Source organism: Danio rerio, chromosome 21 (genome assembly GCF_049306965.1).
Source record: "Danio rerio strain Tuebingen ecotype United States chromosome 21, GRCz12tu, whole genome shotgun sequence".
Classification (NCBI taxonomy): domain Eukaryota; kingdom Metazoa; phylum Chordata; class Actinopteri; order Cypriniformes; family Danionidae; genus Danio; species Danio rerio.
Genome location: NC_133196.1, coordinates 31814281 through 31833932, shown reverse-complemented (window position 1 = coordinate 31833932; position 19652 = coordinate 31814281). Strand labels below are relative to the sequence as shown.

General features: G+C 36.0%; 2 protein-coding genes across 17 annotated transcripts in view; one reads left to right on the top strand and one right to left on the bottom strand.

Moving 5' to 3' along the window:
• The first annotated feature begins 1423 nt into the window (after positions 1-1423).
• Positions 1424-19652, top strand: part of nrg2a (neuregulin 2a) — a 194218-nt gene continuing 175989 nt past the window's right edge. For 7 of the 16 annotated variants that reach the window (XM_073934189.1, XM_073934187.1, XM_073934188.1 and 4 more), the window contains exon 1: positions 1424-1652. Coding sequence is in view for 8 of the 16 variants with exons in the window: in XM_068215748.2 (XP_068071849.2) it covers positions 17809-18220 (412 nt within the window). In the remaining 8 variants the exon portion in view is untranslated. 16 annotated transcript variants of the gene reach the window in all.
• Positions 9600-10618, bottom strand: puraa (purine-rich element binding protein Aa). The gene is given in 1 exon segment (NM_001001846.2): positions 9600-10618. A coding segment is annotated over 1 exon segment (864 nt). The 5' UTR covers positions 10614-10618; the 3' UTR covers positions 9600-9749.

Genomic DNA, 19652 nt, shown 5'->3' with positions numbered 1-19652 from the left:
GTTGCTGTTCTGCTCCTCAAAACACTCGAGATTGAAGCAGACACTATTTGCTGTTTTCAAGAAGCACTGATGTTTAGAACAAACCCCATATGTTAGCAGTAGAATATTCCAACAGATTAAAAATAAAACATATTGTAAATTTCAGCATTGGGTCTAAAAAGAGAACATACTACGTTGAATTGGATAGAGCAACTGTCTAAAGAAGACTAAACCACGCAAGGCTTGTGCTTAGGATAGATAACCTAAAACTGGCTTTTTGATGAAAACACCACACCCATCAGTGCTGTAACACAGAAATAGGTCACTACTGACTCATCTGAGGCGCAACTAGTGCTAAACATCTGGACTCTTTGAATGAATGAAAACCACACCAAGAACAGACAGTGTTTTCTTCTTGAACCAGTTTTCTGTTTTATTTTAGTTTGTTTAGTGTATTTTTATTTTATTAGTATTTCAGCTTCAACTTATTTAATTCCAGCCAAAATATATAAACAGTTTTAGCAATATTGGTAGGCCTGCTTCAGCATCAAATTCTCACATTATTGTCCTAAAACAGGGATGTCAAACTCAGATCCTGGAGGCCCTTTTAGTTTCAACTGCTTCAACACACCTACCTGTAGGCTATTTCAAACAAGCCTGAAGGACTCAATTAGTTTGACTGGGTGTGTTTAATTAGGTTTAAAGCCAACTGGCTGCTGATTTTACTGGTTATGTGCTGGTTCTTGCTGGTCAGGATGGGACCAATAAAGAACCAGCTTAAACCAGTATTCATGGTTTAAAATTAAACTATTTATAGGCCTAATCGGCATATGTTTTAGGTAAACATGTGAACCAAATATTTAGCTAGACAAGGGCACTGTAAATCATCACAGATTGTTCATTTTTGAAGAAACTAATTCTTTAAAGACAGTCTAGCAGTGATAACCATCTCAAGTCGTAAGGTGGCGCCAATTAGCCATATGAATACAACAAGGACTGCAGAATTGTGAAAATATGATCAGCTTCAGTAGTCTACAACCATAATGTTAGCTTCATGTAGCCATGCGTGTAGGCGTGAAATCAAAGCCTATTTTAATATATACAGTAACAGAAATTGTAAGTACCAGCATTGATTGTCATTGTGACTATCCTCGTCGTTTTAGGTTTGCTAGCTTTCTGTTTCATGGCTGATCATCATTTATAGATAATACATTAAATTTAAACTCAAATCACACTTGCAGCTAGTAAACTTAAAACTCAACTGCGTAGCAACAGTTTTGAACCTTTTTTTTGCTCCGTATCAATAACGTTTAGCCTAGACCTTGGTAAAAATGATTAGGCGCAGGCGCAGAACGCAAACAATTTTTTGTAAGCAAATCACCTGAAACTAACTGCCATGTGATTAATGATGTCGCGTCAAAGATACTCACGCTGATTGGCTGGTGGCACCGCAAGAACGCACTTCTAAGTTCAGCTATGAAAAGCGTGACATTATTTTGACAGGAAGACAAGAAGCTGGTATATTTGATATAAAGTGCGATGAATTAATTGTTTTGGTGTGTCCGTGAATACACATCACACCATTAATAGACGGTCAGGGTGTCGTTCGATGTCTTGCGAGTTCCTTCAAAAATGGCTGTTTTTAAAAAGAAGTCAAAGATAATTTGCTTCAGGTAGGTTCATTTTACACTTACGTTTTCCTTAACATTATTTTTGTATATGAGTTTATAATTAAGTGATTAGATATACTGTAAACCATGTGGAATTGTCCATGTGCATTATTTGGTCAAAAAAATGAAGTAAAAAATAATTAAACCATTTTAAAATAAGACATAGGCTATCAGCCCGTCAAAAATTGCAGTATGTAGCTTGCTACGAGAACTTCACGAGAATCACGACCGTTAGGCTAAAAGTATATAGCCATAGAACAGTAGCCATAGAGGTAAAAATTATTTTCGCACATTCAGGCCTAATAATATAATTTCATAAAAGTATACTTGCAAACTAAATAGCGAAATCATATTAGCAGCCAATGACTATCTAAGTACAACATTGTTCGCGTGCAAATAAACAGTGTTAATGTTGTTTTTAAGTCATACTACTTGCATGCTAATTCCGGTCAAATATTCAAAATAACATATAGTAAACAATAAAGAGACTTCTAAAAGAACGAATGTGTGAATATTAAACCAACTTTACCTCTAATAAATAGCCTACGAACTTAATTCGCAAGTACTACGTCGATGTTGTCATTATTACCTTCACAATACTATTGTCATTTACTGTTTTTCAAAAAATCCTGGCTTGTGGTCTGATGGGATAGTAAAGAGTACACATTCAGTTTATCTGAGTATTTCTCATTTACTGTTTTTCGAGGTAGCCAACTATAGCTACTCGGCTTACATAGTTTTTACAGAGTATACTATAGTATGTCCAGAATCCATTAATACTACACAGATTTGTAGTAAAGAACATGTCAGTTTTAGTTTTCAGTTATTACTTATAAACTATGCATTTAAAAACTCGAAATTGCCGTACCTCCAACCCACTGTGATCCACTGAATACCATGTCAGTCAAAAAAAAAAAAAAAATGTCTGTCATGAATTCAAATGTTTTTCTAAATTGTTTTTTAATCAGTGATGGAAAGAGTACTGAAAAATCATACTCTGGTAAAAGTACCATTACTTGCCTAAAAATGTAGTGCAAGTACAGTAAAATTATCTGTTGTAAATATTACTCTAAGTATGAGTAAATGTAGCTCTTTTAAAAGTACTGAAGTGTAGTGAGTATTACGCTGTAAAAAGCTGATGCATGTACATGTCATTTGTGCATATGTGTGTAAACGTAACATTCTGTAGTGCATCTAGTTATTGCTCTGCAGGCACACATAAGACTTTAGTACAGGTATTAGATTTTAGGTTGTTGGAAAGTGACCAAAATCCAACATCGAGCTACCATCTTAAACCAACGTCACATTGACATTAAAAACTGACATTTATTTATCAGGTTTGGCAACCAAAATCCAACATCTGTTAAACGTCATAGTGGTAACGTCCACACAATGTCAAGCTGTAACATCATTTGACATTGACATTTGATTGGTTTTTGGTTGGCCATTGGATGTTGATTTCTGACATCAAACCGATTTTCATTTCTAAAAAAATGCAACGTCCCTACAACATTAGGATACAACGTCAATCTGATGAAGTTTTGTGCTTGCTGGGTGTTTAGGGCCATTTCGGTCATCATACACAAAACATCCATAATCTTCTCATCAGTGACGTGCATCTAAACAGTCTCTATAGGTCAATGCGTGTAAAGATTTTGGAAATTTTCTTGGACACTTTTAATTCTTGCAAACAGTTTGCTACAATTATAAATCGCCCATGTCTTGAAGTAGTTATGATGTGATTTACCTTCTATGTGCGATTTGATTGGACAGGAATCGCAGGACTGACTATTCTAATTCTCATAGACAAGAAAAAAATAGTGACTGTAAGCTGAAGGAAAGTAGTGGAGTAAAAGTACAGATACTGCAGTAAAAATGTACTCAAGGCAAAGTAAAAGTACACATTTTAAAAAACTACTTAGTACAACTTCTACAAAAAAATTGTAAAACTATAGAAAAACTACTCTATTACTGTAGTTTGAGTATTTGTAATTCGTTACTTTACACCACTGGTTTTAATTTATAATGTATGAAACATGCTTTTATTTGAGTTAGTTGTTAGAAGTTATTACAATATTCATACAAGATGATTTTACAGTATTGTTGGTTTATCATTCTGAGTGCAAAATTAGCTTTTTCTGGCAAAAAAAAATTATTAATTAAAAATAAAGCAGGTAACAAGTATTTTCAAAGTTTTGTGGTTATTATATCTGCTAACATTCAATAATGTAGATGACCAGTCAGAAACAATTAATGCTCGTAAAATAAAGTCAAATTGCAAGTAAAGCTAGTTCTTTTTTTATTTTTATAAACACAGCAGTATTTGTCTGCTCCAAAACAAAAGGTCTTTCCTTTTGCTGATTGCAGTAAAATGAAACATTTAGTTTAATTAATTTCACCATTCTGAATTTGTTTAACCTTTAACTATGCAATACAGGCACTTTGATGCAAACAGTAAAGCATTTCTTGGTTTAAATATTTTAATTGTTATATATTTTTAGATTTTAGTTAGATTTTAGATTTATGTTTTTAATGTAAGAAAAAAGTGCTTATTAAACCAACAATTATTTTGTTCTACCTGTTGACATTAATGGTGCAGAAATCACACATTTCACCTTTCAACCATTTACTGCTTCAATGATACAGAAAAATTGCTCTGTTTTTGCAAGGTCAGACAAAGACACTGATTGGTTCATTAAGTGAACACCAGCTGCTCCCTTCTCAGAGGCAACAGAAATGCTGCTATTAACTGGGCGCATTATAGACATCTATGTAGCTTACCGTTATTGTAATCTTCCCTGGATACTGTATTTTCAAGGAATATTATAGTGCGTTATAAAAAAAATGTCCTATATTTATTTTGTATAACTTAATAGTTCTACTGTTTACTATGGTTGGTACATTATTGAAAGTAAAATAGTAATCTACTATTGCATCAGCTTGACAATTCCATGAGAAAAAAAATGAAACAAATATGTCATACAGATGTCCTACCAGTTGTGTTTCTTTCGATATTCGGTGATGTGCTGCTGTTTCTGGTCTCTCCAGTACAGCATAAAGCATTATAGAGAACGAGAAATTGAATGATGAATTATAAATAAAGGGTAGCAAAAAGAAATGTCAGGATGTTAACTGTAAAGGGATGAGTGACGGATTAGTTTACAGTGTCATAATCCACTAAATTACAGATCAGTCTGTGGTGTGGAGGCACAATTTTACAGCATCTTGCTGCACACTAAAAGTACTCAGAGGAGAAAGTATGTCCTCTTGCATTTGTGGATGCAGCATTTATGCTTGCATACCAGTTTGTTACAGCACCACCTACTGGTCTAATATCGCACAACTTGCAAATGCAGTAAGTGTCAAGTACATTCTGTACGTTTCTGAATAGAGTGATTCATTTTAAGCAATTATTTCCATTCAGCTTTCTGAACCATTTCATATTGTTTCCAAGCTTCATTTGTTGTCTAAACTTAATTGGCTTTCCCTATATTTTATTTAATTTCACCAATAGAGAATAAAAGCTCTTAAATCTACTGCTCAAACAAGCGGATTTTAATTATTTAAGCTTTATGCACAGACATAATTTTGTATATCATTGTCATAATGCCCCGATGATTTCAAATAAACTACTTGGTGTATAAATCTTTAAATAACAAATCTTTTCCACAATTCACTGCTTCCACAAATCACTTAGCAGCTGCCAAAAAGTTCTTGATCATAAAAAGTCCACTATTGCCATTTCCCCAGTTACTGCTGTTGTATTTTGTTAGATTTGATTTATGATTACCCATTACTTCTTTTCATGATTATTGGTTACACTTCAATAAGCATTAACCCAAATCAACAGAAGTTATTTACCCCTCATAATTTTAACATGTTTGTGACATTGAAACTTAATTCATGTGAGGAAATGAATTTAGAAGCATTTTTATTAAATAAAAATAGTATTGCTTCCATTTTAGGTGGTCCAAATAAGAATAGTCATTTACTAAAAATATAAAATATCTCAAATTCTGTTTGATCACAAGCACATTCAAAATATTTATTATTCAGTTTCATCATATAAGAATGTGTTCTGTATTTAATCCCCTCATATGCGTTTAACATGCCATTTTAACTAAATAATTTAATGTAGTCCCAAACCAATGTACTCCAATGTCCAAGTCAAATTTTAAAAGACATTCCTGTGGCACAGAAATGTGGTATTTAATAATAATAATAATAATAATAATAATAATAAAATAGTAGTAGTAACGACTAAGCAAAATAAAGCTAAATCGTTAGCTTGTTTTCCAGCAGGGACATCAGAAATCTGTTTTACCAAACAAAGATCAGAGGAGCTATCTTTTTTTTTTCCACAAAGTGTGACACATTAATAGAGATTAAATTAAAAAAAAAATTCCGAGAATCAATGCAGCAATATTTTGTGAACATGAAGATTCAGCTTAAGGCACAATTAAAAGAGAAGATATGACTAGGTCCAAGATATCAAAAATTTTTAGTCTATTTATTTACTTGTGTAATATATTTATTGTGGTTTTTAAAATTAATTTGTGATATTTTTGACTAATATAAAACAATTTTCATATGATTTACAATAGTTTGTAATAAATATTTTTGTCTTTTAGTAGATATATGAGAGACTTGCTTTGTTATATATATATATATATATATATATATATATATATATATATATATATATATATATATATATATATATATATATATATATATATATATATATATATATTTTTTTTTTTTTTTTTTTTTATTCATATAAGTTTTTAATTATTATACTTCCAAAATCAAAAATCTGCAGAATTTTTTTTTTTTTTTTTACAAAATTCTCTGCAGAAATACCAAAAAATGTCCGCAGATTCTGTCTGGCCCTAGATATGACTCATTTTTGAATTGACAAATGTATGTGAATTTTCATGATGCATTCAACAGAGTGACCATTGCAGCTCAAACAATAACACTTAAAATGAATGTAATTTTGATGGTTATTATGAGGAAGACCCATTCAACCATACTTTAGTATATTACCTTATATTGGCTGAAAATTTAAAATGATAAATGGCACATGATCACACAACCTTAGAAAATGTAGTGGTATTGTTAGTGCACATTATTACATTGGTTAACCACTGAAACCAACCAACAGTACCCATACAAGAAAATGAGATTGCATCAAATGACATTATGATGTGTTATTACAGATCGGTTAGTCTGCATGCTTCAGGTCATTATTCTGTTTATCAAAAGTGATACATGTGTACACACAAAACTTCATTGAAGTCAGAGGCATAATATCAACCACTACCTGAACTGTTGCACATGAGAAAAAAATAAACAAAAAAACACAGAAACATTGATACTGAACATTCTTTTTGTGAGAAGTTGGTAAATTAACATTTCTTTTTATTTTTTTATTTTTAATTTGTAAAATGTACATAAATTATATTTGATGCATAACCGCCGAATTCGGTGAACCTCTTTGCAAAGGGAACATAAGTTAAAACGTAAATAAAGATATATATATATATATATATATAAAGATATATATATATATATATATATATATATATATATATATATATATATATATATATATATATATATATATATATATATATATATATATATATATATATAAACAATATGCAGGCATTCTTTGTTAAAATAATTTTTAAACAAACATTGGTCAGACATTTATCTCCAGCTGGGAAAGCAATGTGCTACTGAAGACAGAAGAGGTCATCACACACCTTCATCATTAGAATCATCCCATGTATGTATTTGAAGAGAAATTAAAGATACATAATCATTGCCCCTAACCCAAAGGCCTTCACACCCTCATTGATTCATGTGACCATTCCAGTAACCCTTACCCTCCCACGTCACGAAGAACAGAGATGAAACTGAGCCAGGGTGCGTTCATGACATAAACGTTCACAGAAAGTGCAGACAGGATAGATAAACTGCTATGTGTTTACTTCACCTGGGTGAAGCTTGTTCAATAAAATTGGTTTCTTTTCCAGATACATACCTTTTTTTTTAAGTGCAGATAAAGTCTTTAAAGAAATAAAGACCTTTTAAAGAAATAAACGTGGAATTCAGCCACATGCTTTTCAAATATTAATCATATATTTAATTGATATACATATATTGCCAACATTGGCACGTTCAATATTGCACACAGTAATGAAATATAGCACTGGGAAGAGAGGGGGTAAAAATAAACTTTGAGAGCCAAAAATGACAAATTTAGCAACACTAAAAAGTTGGGAAAAGAAAAGCAAAAAAATCCTGGCCACACCCCTCAACTAGGCGTTTGGTCTGTGATAATGACATATTACTGCCAAACTACACAGAGAGGCTTCAGTACGGAAGTTTACTTCACAACAAAAGAGTTTGTTGAGAGCCACTAAACACCTTTTTGCCTGGCACATAACATTTGATAAATTAAGAAAGGCTCATTTTGTTTTCATAAAGGTGGCTTAAAATGCATTTGCGAGTCACTCGTTGTGATCAGAACCTTCAAATAATGAATTCCTTTTCATCCAAACAGACCACGAGTTACGCAGTAGCATAAAGGAGGGCCAGAGCCAAACAAAATCAAGAAGTAATAAAGAAAGCGGGCAAGAAAAAACAAAAAACGACAAAAACCCAAACTTGGATCTAAAGCACCAGCCAGTGTATAAGCATGCGGAGTCTGTAAGGCACCAGGTTGTTTAATGCTGAAGAGTATGCTCCCCAACAAGTTTCATTAAAGTCAGGGTCTCCCAACACAGGTCCTCAAGGGCCCCCATGAAAAAGGGCTTTCATTCCAATAGGCTTGTCATTGATGTCTTATCAAACAGTCAAAAGAGTTGATATATTATCTTATTATGTACACATACTTCTTGAACAAGTCATTCCTTAAAAGAAAAACGAGTACTGGTTCAATTACCTGACCAAACATCACTGACATTATGGACATTACAAAGAAGAGTCCTTGAGGACGAACATTGAGAAATCCACCTCAATGTGGCTGTGTACAGGTTAACATGCAACTACAGCATTCCTTGGCGCCACTCATCCTCTCATTGGTAGACTGATATATATATTTATATATATATATATTTTTTTTTCCATATATTTCTATATATTTTTAAACCCTTTAACAGATTGTTTGTCAAATCCCCCACTAAAAACGTGGGTTGTTTTCTTCTCCACTGAAATACATCTGATTCACAAAATCATACTTTGTATGTTTTTCTACATGAGCATTTTCATATGATTCTTTGTATCGAGGGGTCCGGTTACAAAAAATGTTTTCCGAGAGCTCTTTCTCTTTCTGTTGTCACTGCTCTTACTTATTAAGTACCTTTTTTACACACTGTGCATGACAACGAGACACAAATACATAGCATATCATCTGCATGACAAGAAGTTCAATTAAAAAAATACACTGGTAATACTCCTCAGAATGTTTGTGAAGAGGTCGCCCACCGCCTCCAGACACCTGCTCACAGCGGGCCCTCAGCTGACCTCTGTACCTCTATCAATCAACAGGTTGATATTTTTCTTTTCTAGCTAGCCCTCAGGTGATGCTTGGAATATCTAGTGGCAAGGCTACCATGACAACCTCTTCAGATGATTCGAAAATTTGGTTAAAAAAACTAAAACATCTGATTTGTGCTGAAGTCATTAGCTCACACGTAAAGGAACCGCTTCCTCGGCAAGAACTCCATTGCAAACACTTTTATAATATCTTGGAACGTGTAAAAAAGTTCTCGGTTAATAAGGGAAAGAAACACTCAGTTCTGTTGTTGTCAAGTAGGAAACACAGTTCATATATAATGTTATTACTTGGTTTAGCAGCCGCTTACTGTATTAATGGTGGGTAAGTGGATGTCATCCAGCGATGGGTGGACTGTCAGTCTGTGGAGGTTTGTATTTTTCTTTTTTTTTGTGGGTAGTGCTCCCTTGGAGTTAAACAGTTACTTATCTTTTTATGTATCTCTCTTTTTTACAGCACAGTACGTAGATTTTTTTTTTGTTTAGGTTATTCGGATTATTTTTTTTTATTTTTTTGCATGTTTCCCTCCACTATCAATCCTCATCCCCGTCGTCGCCGTGCATCTCCTCTTGCTGTTGCTGCTGAAGCTCGCATGCCCTTTTTTCCCTCTGTTTCTCTTGAATCTTTTTCATTTCATCTGCGTATTTACAGAAAGTGCTGCCGAATTTCGACCACACTTTGTAGGGCACTGTGATAGAGTTGCGATAGGTGGGCTTGACCTCGCTTACCCTCATGAACACCCCGTACTTATTGGAGCCCACGTCAAAGAAAAAGCGCTTGTTGTCCACAGTTAACGAGGTTCCCTCCGGCAGCTCCGCCGGCTCGTCCTCCACTCCGTAGTCGTCAATGAGTTTGGCGAGCGCGTCGCGAAATTCGATTAGTCCCTGGGCTGGAAGAGCAATGGTCTGGCCTTGCGTGGATCCCAAACCGGGCCCCCGGTTGACAGTCTGCCGAATCCTCAGAAAGCGGCCCCTCTGGTTCTCCTTCAGATCCATGTAGTACTTCCGATTCTCCCGGACCAGAAACTCACTCTTCAGCGCCCGCCGTGGCTCGTCCTGTGGCATGTCCGGATTGCTCGGCCCTAACTGGGCATAGTGCTCGATGAAGTCCCCCAGATAGTCGCGGAACTCGACAGCCACGGACATGGAGAGAGTGAGGCGGCTCTTGTTTCCTCCGGCCCCGACTTCTGCTATTTTCAAGAAGCGGCCTTTCGCGTTCTGCTTTACGTCCAGATAAAAGCGTTTGTTCTGGATGTCAACCCGCTTCGAGGCGAGCTCCTGCGTCTCGTGCTGCAGCCCGGAAGCCGAGCCCGCCCCTCCTGTCACTGGGTGCATGGAACCGACACCCGGGCCCGTGGCTGCTCCTCCCTGCTCACTTCCACTGTCTCTGTCCGCCATGATGCTGCCTGCCTTCTCCCTCAGTCTTACTGCAAGCCTACAGCCAAGCAGCCACGCCACCGCTCTCGCGAGATCTGTGTGAGGAGAGAAGACGAGCGCTGTTCAGACCTGTGCAGAATCCGAATAAACTCGCCGCGTACTGAAGCTCAAACGCTGCGTCCGCACGCTCTAGTCGCACGGCGCGTCTGTCCTGGAAGATTAGGTGGTATTCGACTGAAAACGAAACTGAAAATGAATTCGATTCAAAGCGAAAATGAAGATTTCCAGCTTAGGGTACATTATGTATTCTGTCGACGTATTTCATATACAGATGGTACCTAAAAAACTATTTGCTGAAGCTCTTGTTCGTTGTTCACCAGGTTATTTTTACTTTACGTTTTACGCGCATAAAATAAAATAAATCTAAAGTTGATTTAAAATAAAAGTGGCTTAAATGGTAAAAAATAAAAATTTACAGAAAACTGAAAAAATAAGCTATAAAATAAATCGATTTTACCCCGCTGTTATTAATTAATATTATTTATGAATAGGCTTGTAAGATGTAACGATAGACAGGCAGACCTGTTGTTTAGATGCATTTCATTCAGTTCATAATTCATTATACCTCCTAGTTTACCTTTTTTTCTCTTCGTAGAAAAAAAAAAACGGAAAATCAATAGCTATTTAAAATCAAATATGTATTGAGATGGTAGATGGCAAAGATACAAAAAGCTTTCTTTAGCTTTAAGGTTGCGTCTTAATTTTAATGAAGACATGCACAATGTTTATAATACATTGCTATATAAATTGAATTATATATATATATATATATATATATATATATATATATATATATATATATATATATATATATATATATATATATATATATATATATATATATATATATAATATTTATATAATTATATCAATTTATAAAGCAATGTATTATAAACTTAACATTTATAATACATTATTGTGCATGTCTTTATAAAATGTATATACCTTGCATGCATTTCCCTATTATACAAATTAGTCAACTAACATAGCCGACTATTGCGTTTTGTAGCTAGCCTAATTGATATATTCAGTTGTTAAAAAATATTTGTAAAATTAGTAAATTATACAGGAAATCTGCAATAAAAGGAAGTCTTTAATTTAATTAAAACCACAGCTTTACCTGCATGCGATAATCAACCCAGTCTGTGCCTGAAATGTATATTTGAATATAAAGTTTTCAAAGCATGCTAGAAAAAAAAATATTTTCGATTTTAAAGTTGGGCTAAAATAGCCTACATGCATTCTAAATAAAACTCCAAAATTAAAGGCTATTTTGGGATATCTGGATATTAGTGGAACCTTTAACATCCACTGAATCTTTTCAACGCCCAAAAGTCTTTATAGCGGGAACAAGTTCTCCTAGATAATACTAATATCTTTACGCATCTGTGTGTGATACTTGGAGGCAAGCATAAATGTTTCCTCTATTACTTTGCCTATTTTGGATATTCCATGCTGGTATAGTGACGGATGCATTCTTACCAAAGCCGTTAACAGGAACACGTCCGTGACTGTCAGCTAAGCGAAAACTACATCTGGAATAAAATTTAAACGTTATGTGCATTTAAGAACAACATCATAATTCACGCAATAGCCCCAATACAGCTGTAATGCGCCTGTCTTGTACATGCAAAAACAATTCAGTAATTGCTTTTAGGCATCTCTTTATTTAAGGGGAAACGTTAAATTAGTAATATATAAAGTAAAATCCACTCAATTCATGCATATGGTCATTTTTAAAACAGTTTAATACATTCAGAATGCTGCATTCGTTTATAAACATGTTTAAAAAGGACACGGCTTAACAAATATAAGCATGCTTCCCATTGCTATTTATTAGTTATTTGATTATGTGAATATTCCTATAGATGCGGCAATTTTGCTCAGTTATTTTAGAATATCATCAAATGCAAAAGTCTAAATTATATAATTATACAAATGTTCTGCACTCGTTTCTGTCATTTAATTTAGCTGTTCTGTAATTTAAATGAAATGAGTATTAATCCTGCAAAGCAATGACCTTTTTAAAAATGTTTGATAATTGTTTTATGTTGCAGGGATATTATATTTACTCTAGTAACTTATTAGTAAACGTAATTAATTTATAGAAATTAAGCAGTCAGTTTGTCCGTTAATAACAAGTTAAATGCGACCGACTTACCGGTTTTTGACAAGCCATTTTGCAGAGGTAGGACTGTATAATAAAAATGTCCAATTGGTCGAATCGTAGATTTATGGAAAAATGTACTGTGTGCTTTAGAAATATCACAGCATCCTAAATTAAATAATTTTCCTGAAATGTAACATTATTTTAATCATACAATTGCAGATATACTAATGCAATCTACAGAAGTTGTCAAAAAAGAATGTTAAATTATAAAATGTCCCGATTCAAATGTCGGTACTATTATAACGTGGATTAAAATGAGATGCATGTAAATTAAATCTTTTTTTTTTTTAAGTAATACATTTTGCATAAATGTAATCACATGATCTATGTCTGAAAAAATATGTCTAAGTTTTGTTTTCTAAACAAATAAATATCTAGAAATGAAAAGTTTTGTTTTATGAACAAATAAATATTTAGACATGTCTATAGATAATACCAATAATATTATTACTTTCCATTTACAGATGAGAGAACCTCGGCATGTTTTTAAATGCAGACATTTTGGTGTGTTTACGATTGAATAATTAAATAGAAAAAGACTTATTTGCGTACAAATTAGTCCAGATATATAAAAGGATAAATGGCATGCGACGGTTATGAAAGGCTTGTGAAAGAAACTAAAATACCTTAATAACTTGAATTCTCATGAGCAAAAAAATGTAGAGAATCAAGAGGCATGTATTAAGCCGACAATTTATCATTTAATAGTTCGTTTCTTTCCAAAATTATACTTAATATCGAATCACGACGAAAGCTTACCAACTTTCGCAAAAATCGGTTTATAGAAACAGAAAAGTGATAGAAATAAATTGCTTACGTCTGTTATAGCATACTTTAATCGAATCATTTTACAGGTTATATAGGATAACGTTAGTAATTCTTGATAAATAATTATTATTGCATTATCTAAGACTATTTGTCACTGTACTTTTTAAAACTTGTTTATCCGTAGTGGATAAAATACAACAAAATAAAACTTTTCAGTTAGCTTACTTTCATGCCATAACATCAGATTCGTAACTGTATAAAATATGTAGAATTTTTATTTATTTATTTATTTATTTATTTATTTATTTATTTATTTATTTATTTATCTATTTATCTATTTATTTATTTTGTTAACAAAAGTTAACAAGCTGAAAGTTATTGTAAAAGGTGTTAGCACTTGTAATTACCAAATAAAGTGCATGTTTTCAATTCTTGTCATTAGAAGAAATTTTGTTAAATATAAAAATGTTTCCTTGGTTCAAGGCAAGTGTGTGAGATCAGTATTTTTCCAAGACAGAAACCCCTAAACACAAATTATACGGATCGCATGTTATTATTATTTATTTTTATTTATTATTTAAAATTTAAGTTGACTGTCACTATATTTGTGTGGCCTGTTGTTGCTAGACTTTAGAATTACTGGTTATTAATAACATTTTTTCATCTGAAACTTCTAATGCAACTGCAAACTCCTTGTCATGGGCCTAACACAAGTGACAGTGTGCAAAAAAAGACACCGAGTGAAGAAAACGGGGACGGTCAACTCCATAAGGTGTGCTTGTTTTCTGGTCAAAGGTGAACTCTGAAAGCTTGAACTCATAACGGTTTGCCACAGTCACACTTAAATGGCACACTGTCTGTTGCGGCAAATCCACAGTCTGACAGTCTCTGTCTGTCAGCACTGTAAACAGTTAACGAGTTTGCGCAAGCAGTCTGTGATATCTGGCCACGGCTGCGGGCATTAAATCCGTGCCTGTTTTACTGACAAAAAAAGCAAGTATACCGCGGAATACCATGACATATAATCGTAAAGTGCCGTGCAGTTGCCAAAGTCGCAGACCTCATAACGAGCGACGTGGTTCGGCATATCTTACCCCGCTCAGTCTGCAGGCAGAGCTTTAGCCCGCTGTGCAAGCCCTTCGCAGTTGAACACAGTCAGAAACAAAGATGAAAATCTGTAAGCCCCGAAGGCCTACTGTAAACACTGTCGCTATGCTGCTTCACCGATGCGCCGTTCACAAGATGGAACGAAAGAGCGAGTCGTGGCATGGAGACGGACGCACGCACGAGCTCAGCGCCGTGCGCGTGCAGTCTGATGTCAGCACGCTCAGCTGGAGGAAAAGCGAAGGCTCTTGCGCCTCGCACTGTTGATTGCGCGATATTGCAGCTGGAGGTCTTCGCAGTTGGTCAGGTTTTAGAGAAAACTGTACATGTTCTCTCTGAAAAAAACGAATAACGTTATCACTTGGCCTTGAATTCAAAAGCTAAAAGGTACAGCATGTGCCTCCTAAATGGTCTTAGTAGCCTACTTTAAAGGTGCATATTAGTTCTTTTGATTTGTAACAAGTGGTACCATAGCAAACACAACTTTATTTTAGTGTTTTGAGGGGTACCCTCAAGCTGCAGAACAGAGGATGGATACATTTTGTAGAATGGAATGTTGCTGTTATGAACATCACTGTTCAAGGAATTGTTTACGGGGATGTGTTATTTTTTAATTACGTCTGGTATTTTGTGAAGCCTTTTCTAAAATGTCGTGTACGTGCGTGTGCTTTTTCATGTGTTTTCTTTTTTGGTTAAACGGGTTGCGGTTTTGGCGACACTGGGAAAACAAAAAACAAGATATCATACAGTACTTCAGTGTACCTTCAAGTGTAATTTTCAAAAGGGCAATGCTGACTAAACTATCAGCTAATAAAATAACGGTGTATACGTGTTCAGAAAAGACTTATGCTTTTAAAAGATCATTATGCTCTGTGAAGACGTGTGGCCGTCGCGTGTGCAGGTGGTCTTATACTTTTGGTCAAATTCAATTAAATAAACATTTAACATCATAAAACGACCTTTTTCACACTGCAGGATAAAGTAGTTTGATCGGTGCGAGGTGGAGGTTAGCGCTGTTCAGAACCATGGACAGTAACCGCCGGTCCCCGTCAAAAGCACCATGGCTTTTTTATTCGTATATCATTTACGAAATTTGTCTTCATCGATTTAGTCTGCCTGCTTAAATATATTTCCATTAACCTGCAAGTATACAGAGGCTTAATTGCACTTCAACATTTCTAAATTAAAGTAGACCTAATTGTTTGGGTGTTGGTGGTTGGGAGCCGCGTGTGTCGAACTTTTTATTATTATTGTGCTGTTTTGATTTTAACTGCTTAAATAATTAAGTGTATAAATAATATAAAAGAATGGCCTAAATTTTTAACTAAAATCAAATTAATTGTTTGGATATTTTTCATAATGCAAAAATATGCATACAATAATAAAAACGTACTTCAATGATTAAATGTTTTCAATTAATGTTGCATCCCAGTATCTGTTTTTTGTTTGATGCAGCTGTAAATAAACAGATAAATACTATAAACAAGGAAGAAATTTAACATGTGAAAATATTGGCATTAATTATTGTTTTTCTTGATTTGTTATGATCCTGAGTACAAGACTAAAAAAGTAACAGGTTAGACAAGCTCACATCTTATTTTGATGCACAAAGCTATTTATATTAACTTAATTTGTGAAAAGCGTTGTGCTTTTGTTATAGGTTATATAGCCTTAAAACTTTCACTATATCGTGCCTCGATAAAAACTCCAGCTTCATTACATTATGGTTCAATAAATGTATAGTTGATCGTTAATTTACTGTTAAGTAGGCCTATTTGAAGACAGGGACCACTTGCGCTTTTCCTTTCTCTTGTATATCTGAAATGCTGAGCTCTCGCGCACTGTGCGTAAAGAACAGCAGATGTCGCCCTTAGTGAATTTGTAGCTACGCTCCTTTGCAGATCCACAGGTTCAACCTTGTTTTAGTTTAGATTTAGGGTATTTCATACCGTTCGTGAGATCTGAAATGAATAATTATAGCTACATTTAAATATTCCGTGTGTATAAAGTCCACTACGTATATGTCTAAATGCCTTGTCATCTTGTGCACGTTTGTGCGTTTGATGCAGTCTGCCACTTTATTCGTGATGTTCCTTCATTTCATTTGTTAAATGTTCTCATTCGTCCAGGCATCAGCAATGCAACGGATAGCAGACGTAGCCTATAGATTTGATGCAACGCCTCACTATCATTTTTTTCTCTCTCTGAGGCAGAGCGGCGAATGTGACCTGAATGCAGGGCATGATTTAGTAATGGAATGAGACGCAAAACTCATTCAGAGCTCATTCATTCGTACGGTTAGCCATCGCACTCAAAGCAGCGCAAAGCTCTGCGGTGCCGTAACGATTTACAGGAAGATTTGATGCGGGCGCTTTCCTGCACCATACAATTGTGGTGCGTTTTTCTCTTTCTTCCTTATTGGATCTGATGAGGATTGTGATGGGAGATATCATGGATTGACCATTTTTCTCGGGGTGTCGGAGACTAAAGACGCACACGCCAGCGTATGGGCGTTCGTTTCAGCACCCCAACCGCGAATCTGCCGTTAGAGCGGGGAATCTTACCCTGATAGATCGGGGTGGCGGACGGGGCGCGAGGGATACGGCAACAGCTTTTTTGTCGCTGCGAAAGTGGATTCTTGCACCGCTTGTTCTGAGGAGATATTGAAAGTAGCCCTAATAGTTTACTGCAGCATTTCACATTCGACTGCAGTGGAAGATACACAGCAGCCAGTGGCGAGCTGGGCGCGCTCGACCACTGCAATTTCGGGGCAAAGATTGACTGGCGGCGTCTTGCGGATACCTGCTCGTGTCTTCGGAGGAGGCAGCGATTTTCCCTGCAATTTAGGATGCGCTTCGGTAGAATGCAGTTGAGGGATCTGTATTAACCCATCAGCATTACGCCGTTTCCGGTTTCCAGCTGGTGTTTCCCGATTACAAATCTATCGGAAAAAGCAGCGGATCCCGATGGCATGGACACTTACGCAAGGTCTGCCGCGCCGCCCTGCTACTGGAGCCTATTCACAGTCTCTTCAGCCTTCAACCCAGCTCCACCGCCATCGCCCCGCAGCCCTGCCGCAACGCGACCACCGACCATCGAGCCAAAGCAGGCGGCATGAGGAGGCTTGATTCGGTACACTTATCCATGCTGCTCATCGGGGTCTCCTTCGCCTGCTACTCCCCGAGTCTGAATTCCCTGCAGGACCAGGCTTACAGATCCGCCGTGGTGATTGAGGGCAAGGTGCAGTCCGCGCCTCAGAACGTCTCAGCGGAGCCGTACAGTGTGAATGTCAAAGTCCTGGACGTGTGGCCGCGGAACAGCGGGGGTCTGGAGCGGGAGCAGCTCGTCACCGTGGGGGAATTTGGCTCGGAGGCTCCGTGCGCCAAAGTGAAAAAGAATCACAAGTATATATTTTTCATGGACCCAACTGATGAACCCTTGGTTTTTAAAGCGTCGTTTGCGCCCTTAGATACAAGTGGGAAGAACCTGAAAAAAGATGTTGGGAGGATCTTGTGTGAAGACTGCGGTAAGTTTAAATGCCGACAGAATGCTTGTGTGGTGGGCTTGCAAATTGACATTGGTTGTCGGTTTCTGTTGTATTCTTCTGTGTTGTACGGATGACATCCAAATCTTTGGTGTAAGTAACAGATGGGGGCTTGTGGGGGCGTCTCTGCAGCAATATTTGGCAACTAAAAAACGCTTGAAGGTTTTGCATGCTATCGACAAACATATGCAAAGACATGTGCAGTACAGCCACACGCGCGCTCGCTGCTCATTCGTAAGATTCCTAGTTCTTTCCTGTAGACGAAATTTTAGGCTCGTATGTTCGTGGCGTAACCAGTTTACAGGGCCCTTAATTGAACATTCAACTTGAATGTTCGGATCGAAGAAAGGTGTATAAAGTGAGAATGACTCAGAACATCTTCAAGTGTGGCTATTGGGAAGCTCATTGCTCTGTTGGGAATATAAAGTTGCTGGTCTGCGCTTGTGTAATGGCCCTTCAGAACAACTGCACTGGGAGTGGACCCTTTAAAAACTCTTCTCAGGACGAACCTTTTCCAGCCAACAGGAGCAGTTTGGTGTCACCTGTTTGCACGACGCATGCTTACTTATTTATGAGACTGGATGGATTCTTTATGACTTAATGTCCTCTTAAGCACACTTTTTAAAGTTCACTTATCTGTTTTGGGCGTTCATAGCTTTAAATCAGACCTCATATTTGAAAACGAAGAGAGTGCTTTGTTTCTTGGTCTTTTGAGAACTAGAAGGTGCAACAATTTTGTCTGTGACTCAGTTTTAGGACACAGTGATTTCCTTAGACCTATACAGTCAGAAGACAAGGCGTTTGAACGGTCGCTGTCCAGGGTGCTGTAACGTGCTCTTCTAGTCTAGTTACTGTAGTTTCTATAGCGTTTACTCATTTTAGACTGTCAAAGCCATTTTACATGGGCGAACAGGAAAATTATAAAAAAGCCATAAAAATATTTCAGTTTGTGGGACATTCAGTGTATATTCCCCTTCCATGAAGGCATGTGCAAAAACTAAAAAGAAGACTGATATGCTTATGCAATGTGGTTGCAGATGGTGTAGGCTGTGGTTTAGCTAAATGATTGTTTATTTTTTGTTTTATTTTTTTTTCTGCACTGTCCTGCTAATCACACGTTTTGGGTATTTCAAAATTGTTGCTGCACCTGTTCAAATTTTAATATTAACTCTTTATGGGTGCCAATACTTATTGTTAAGTTACATATAACTGCTGGGACATTTACTTTTAACCCTAGATTCGCAAGTTCAATTTGAGTGCTAAGCAGCATTTAAATATTAAACACTGACACAAATATGTTTTTAAAAAAGAGTGCTGACTTTGAGAGTTCAACGAGAAACCTTTAACACTCAAAATTGGTTCTTCTAAGGCACAGGTGTCAAACTCAGTTCCATAAGGGCCGCAGCTCTGCACA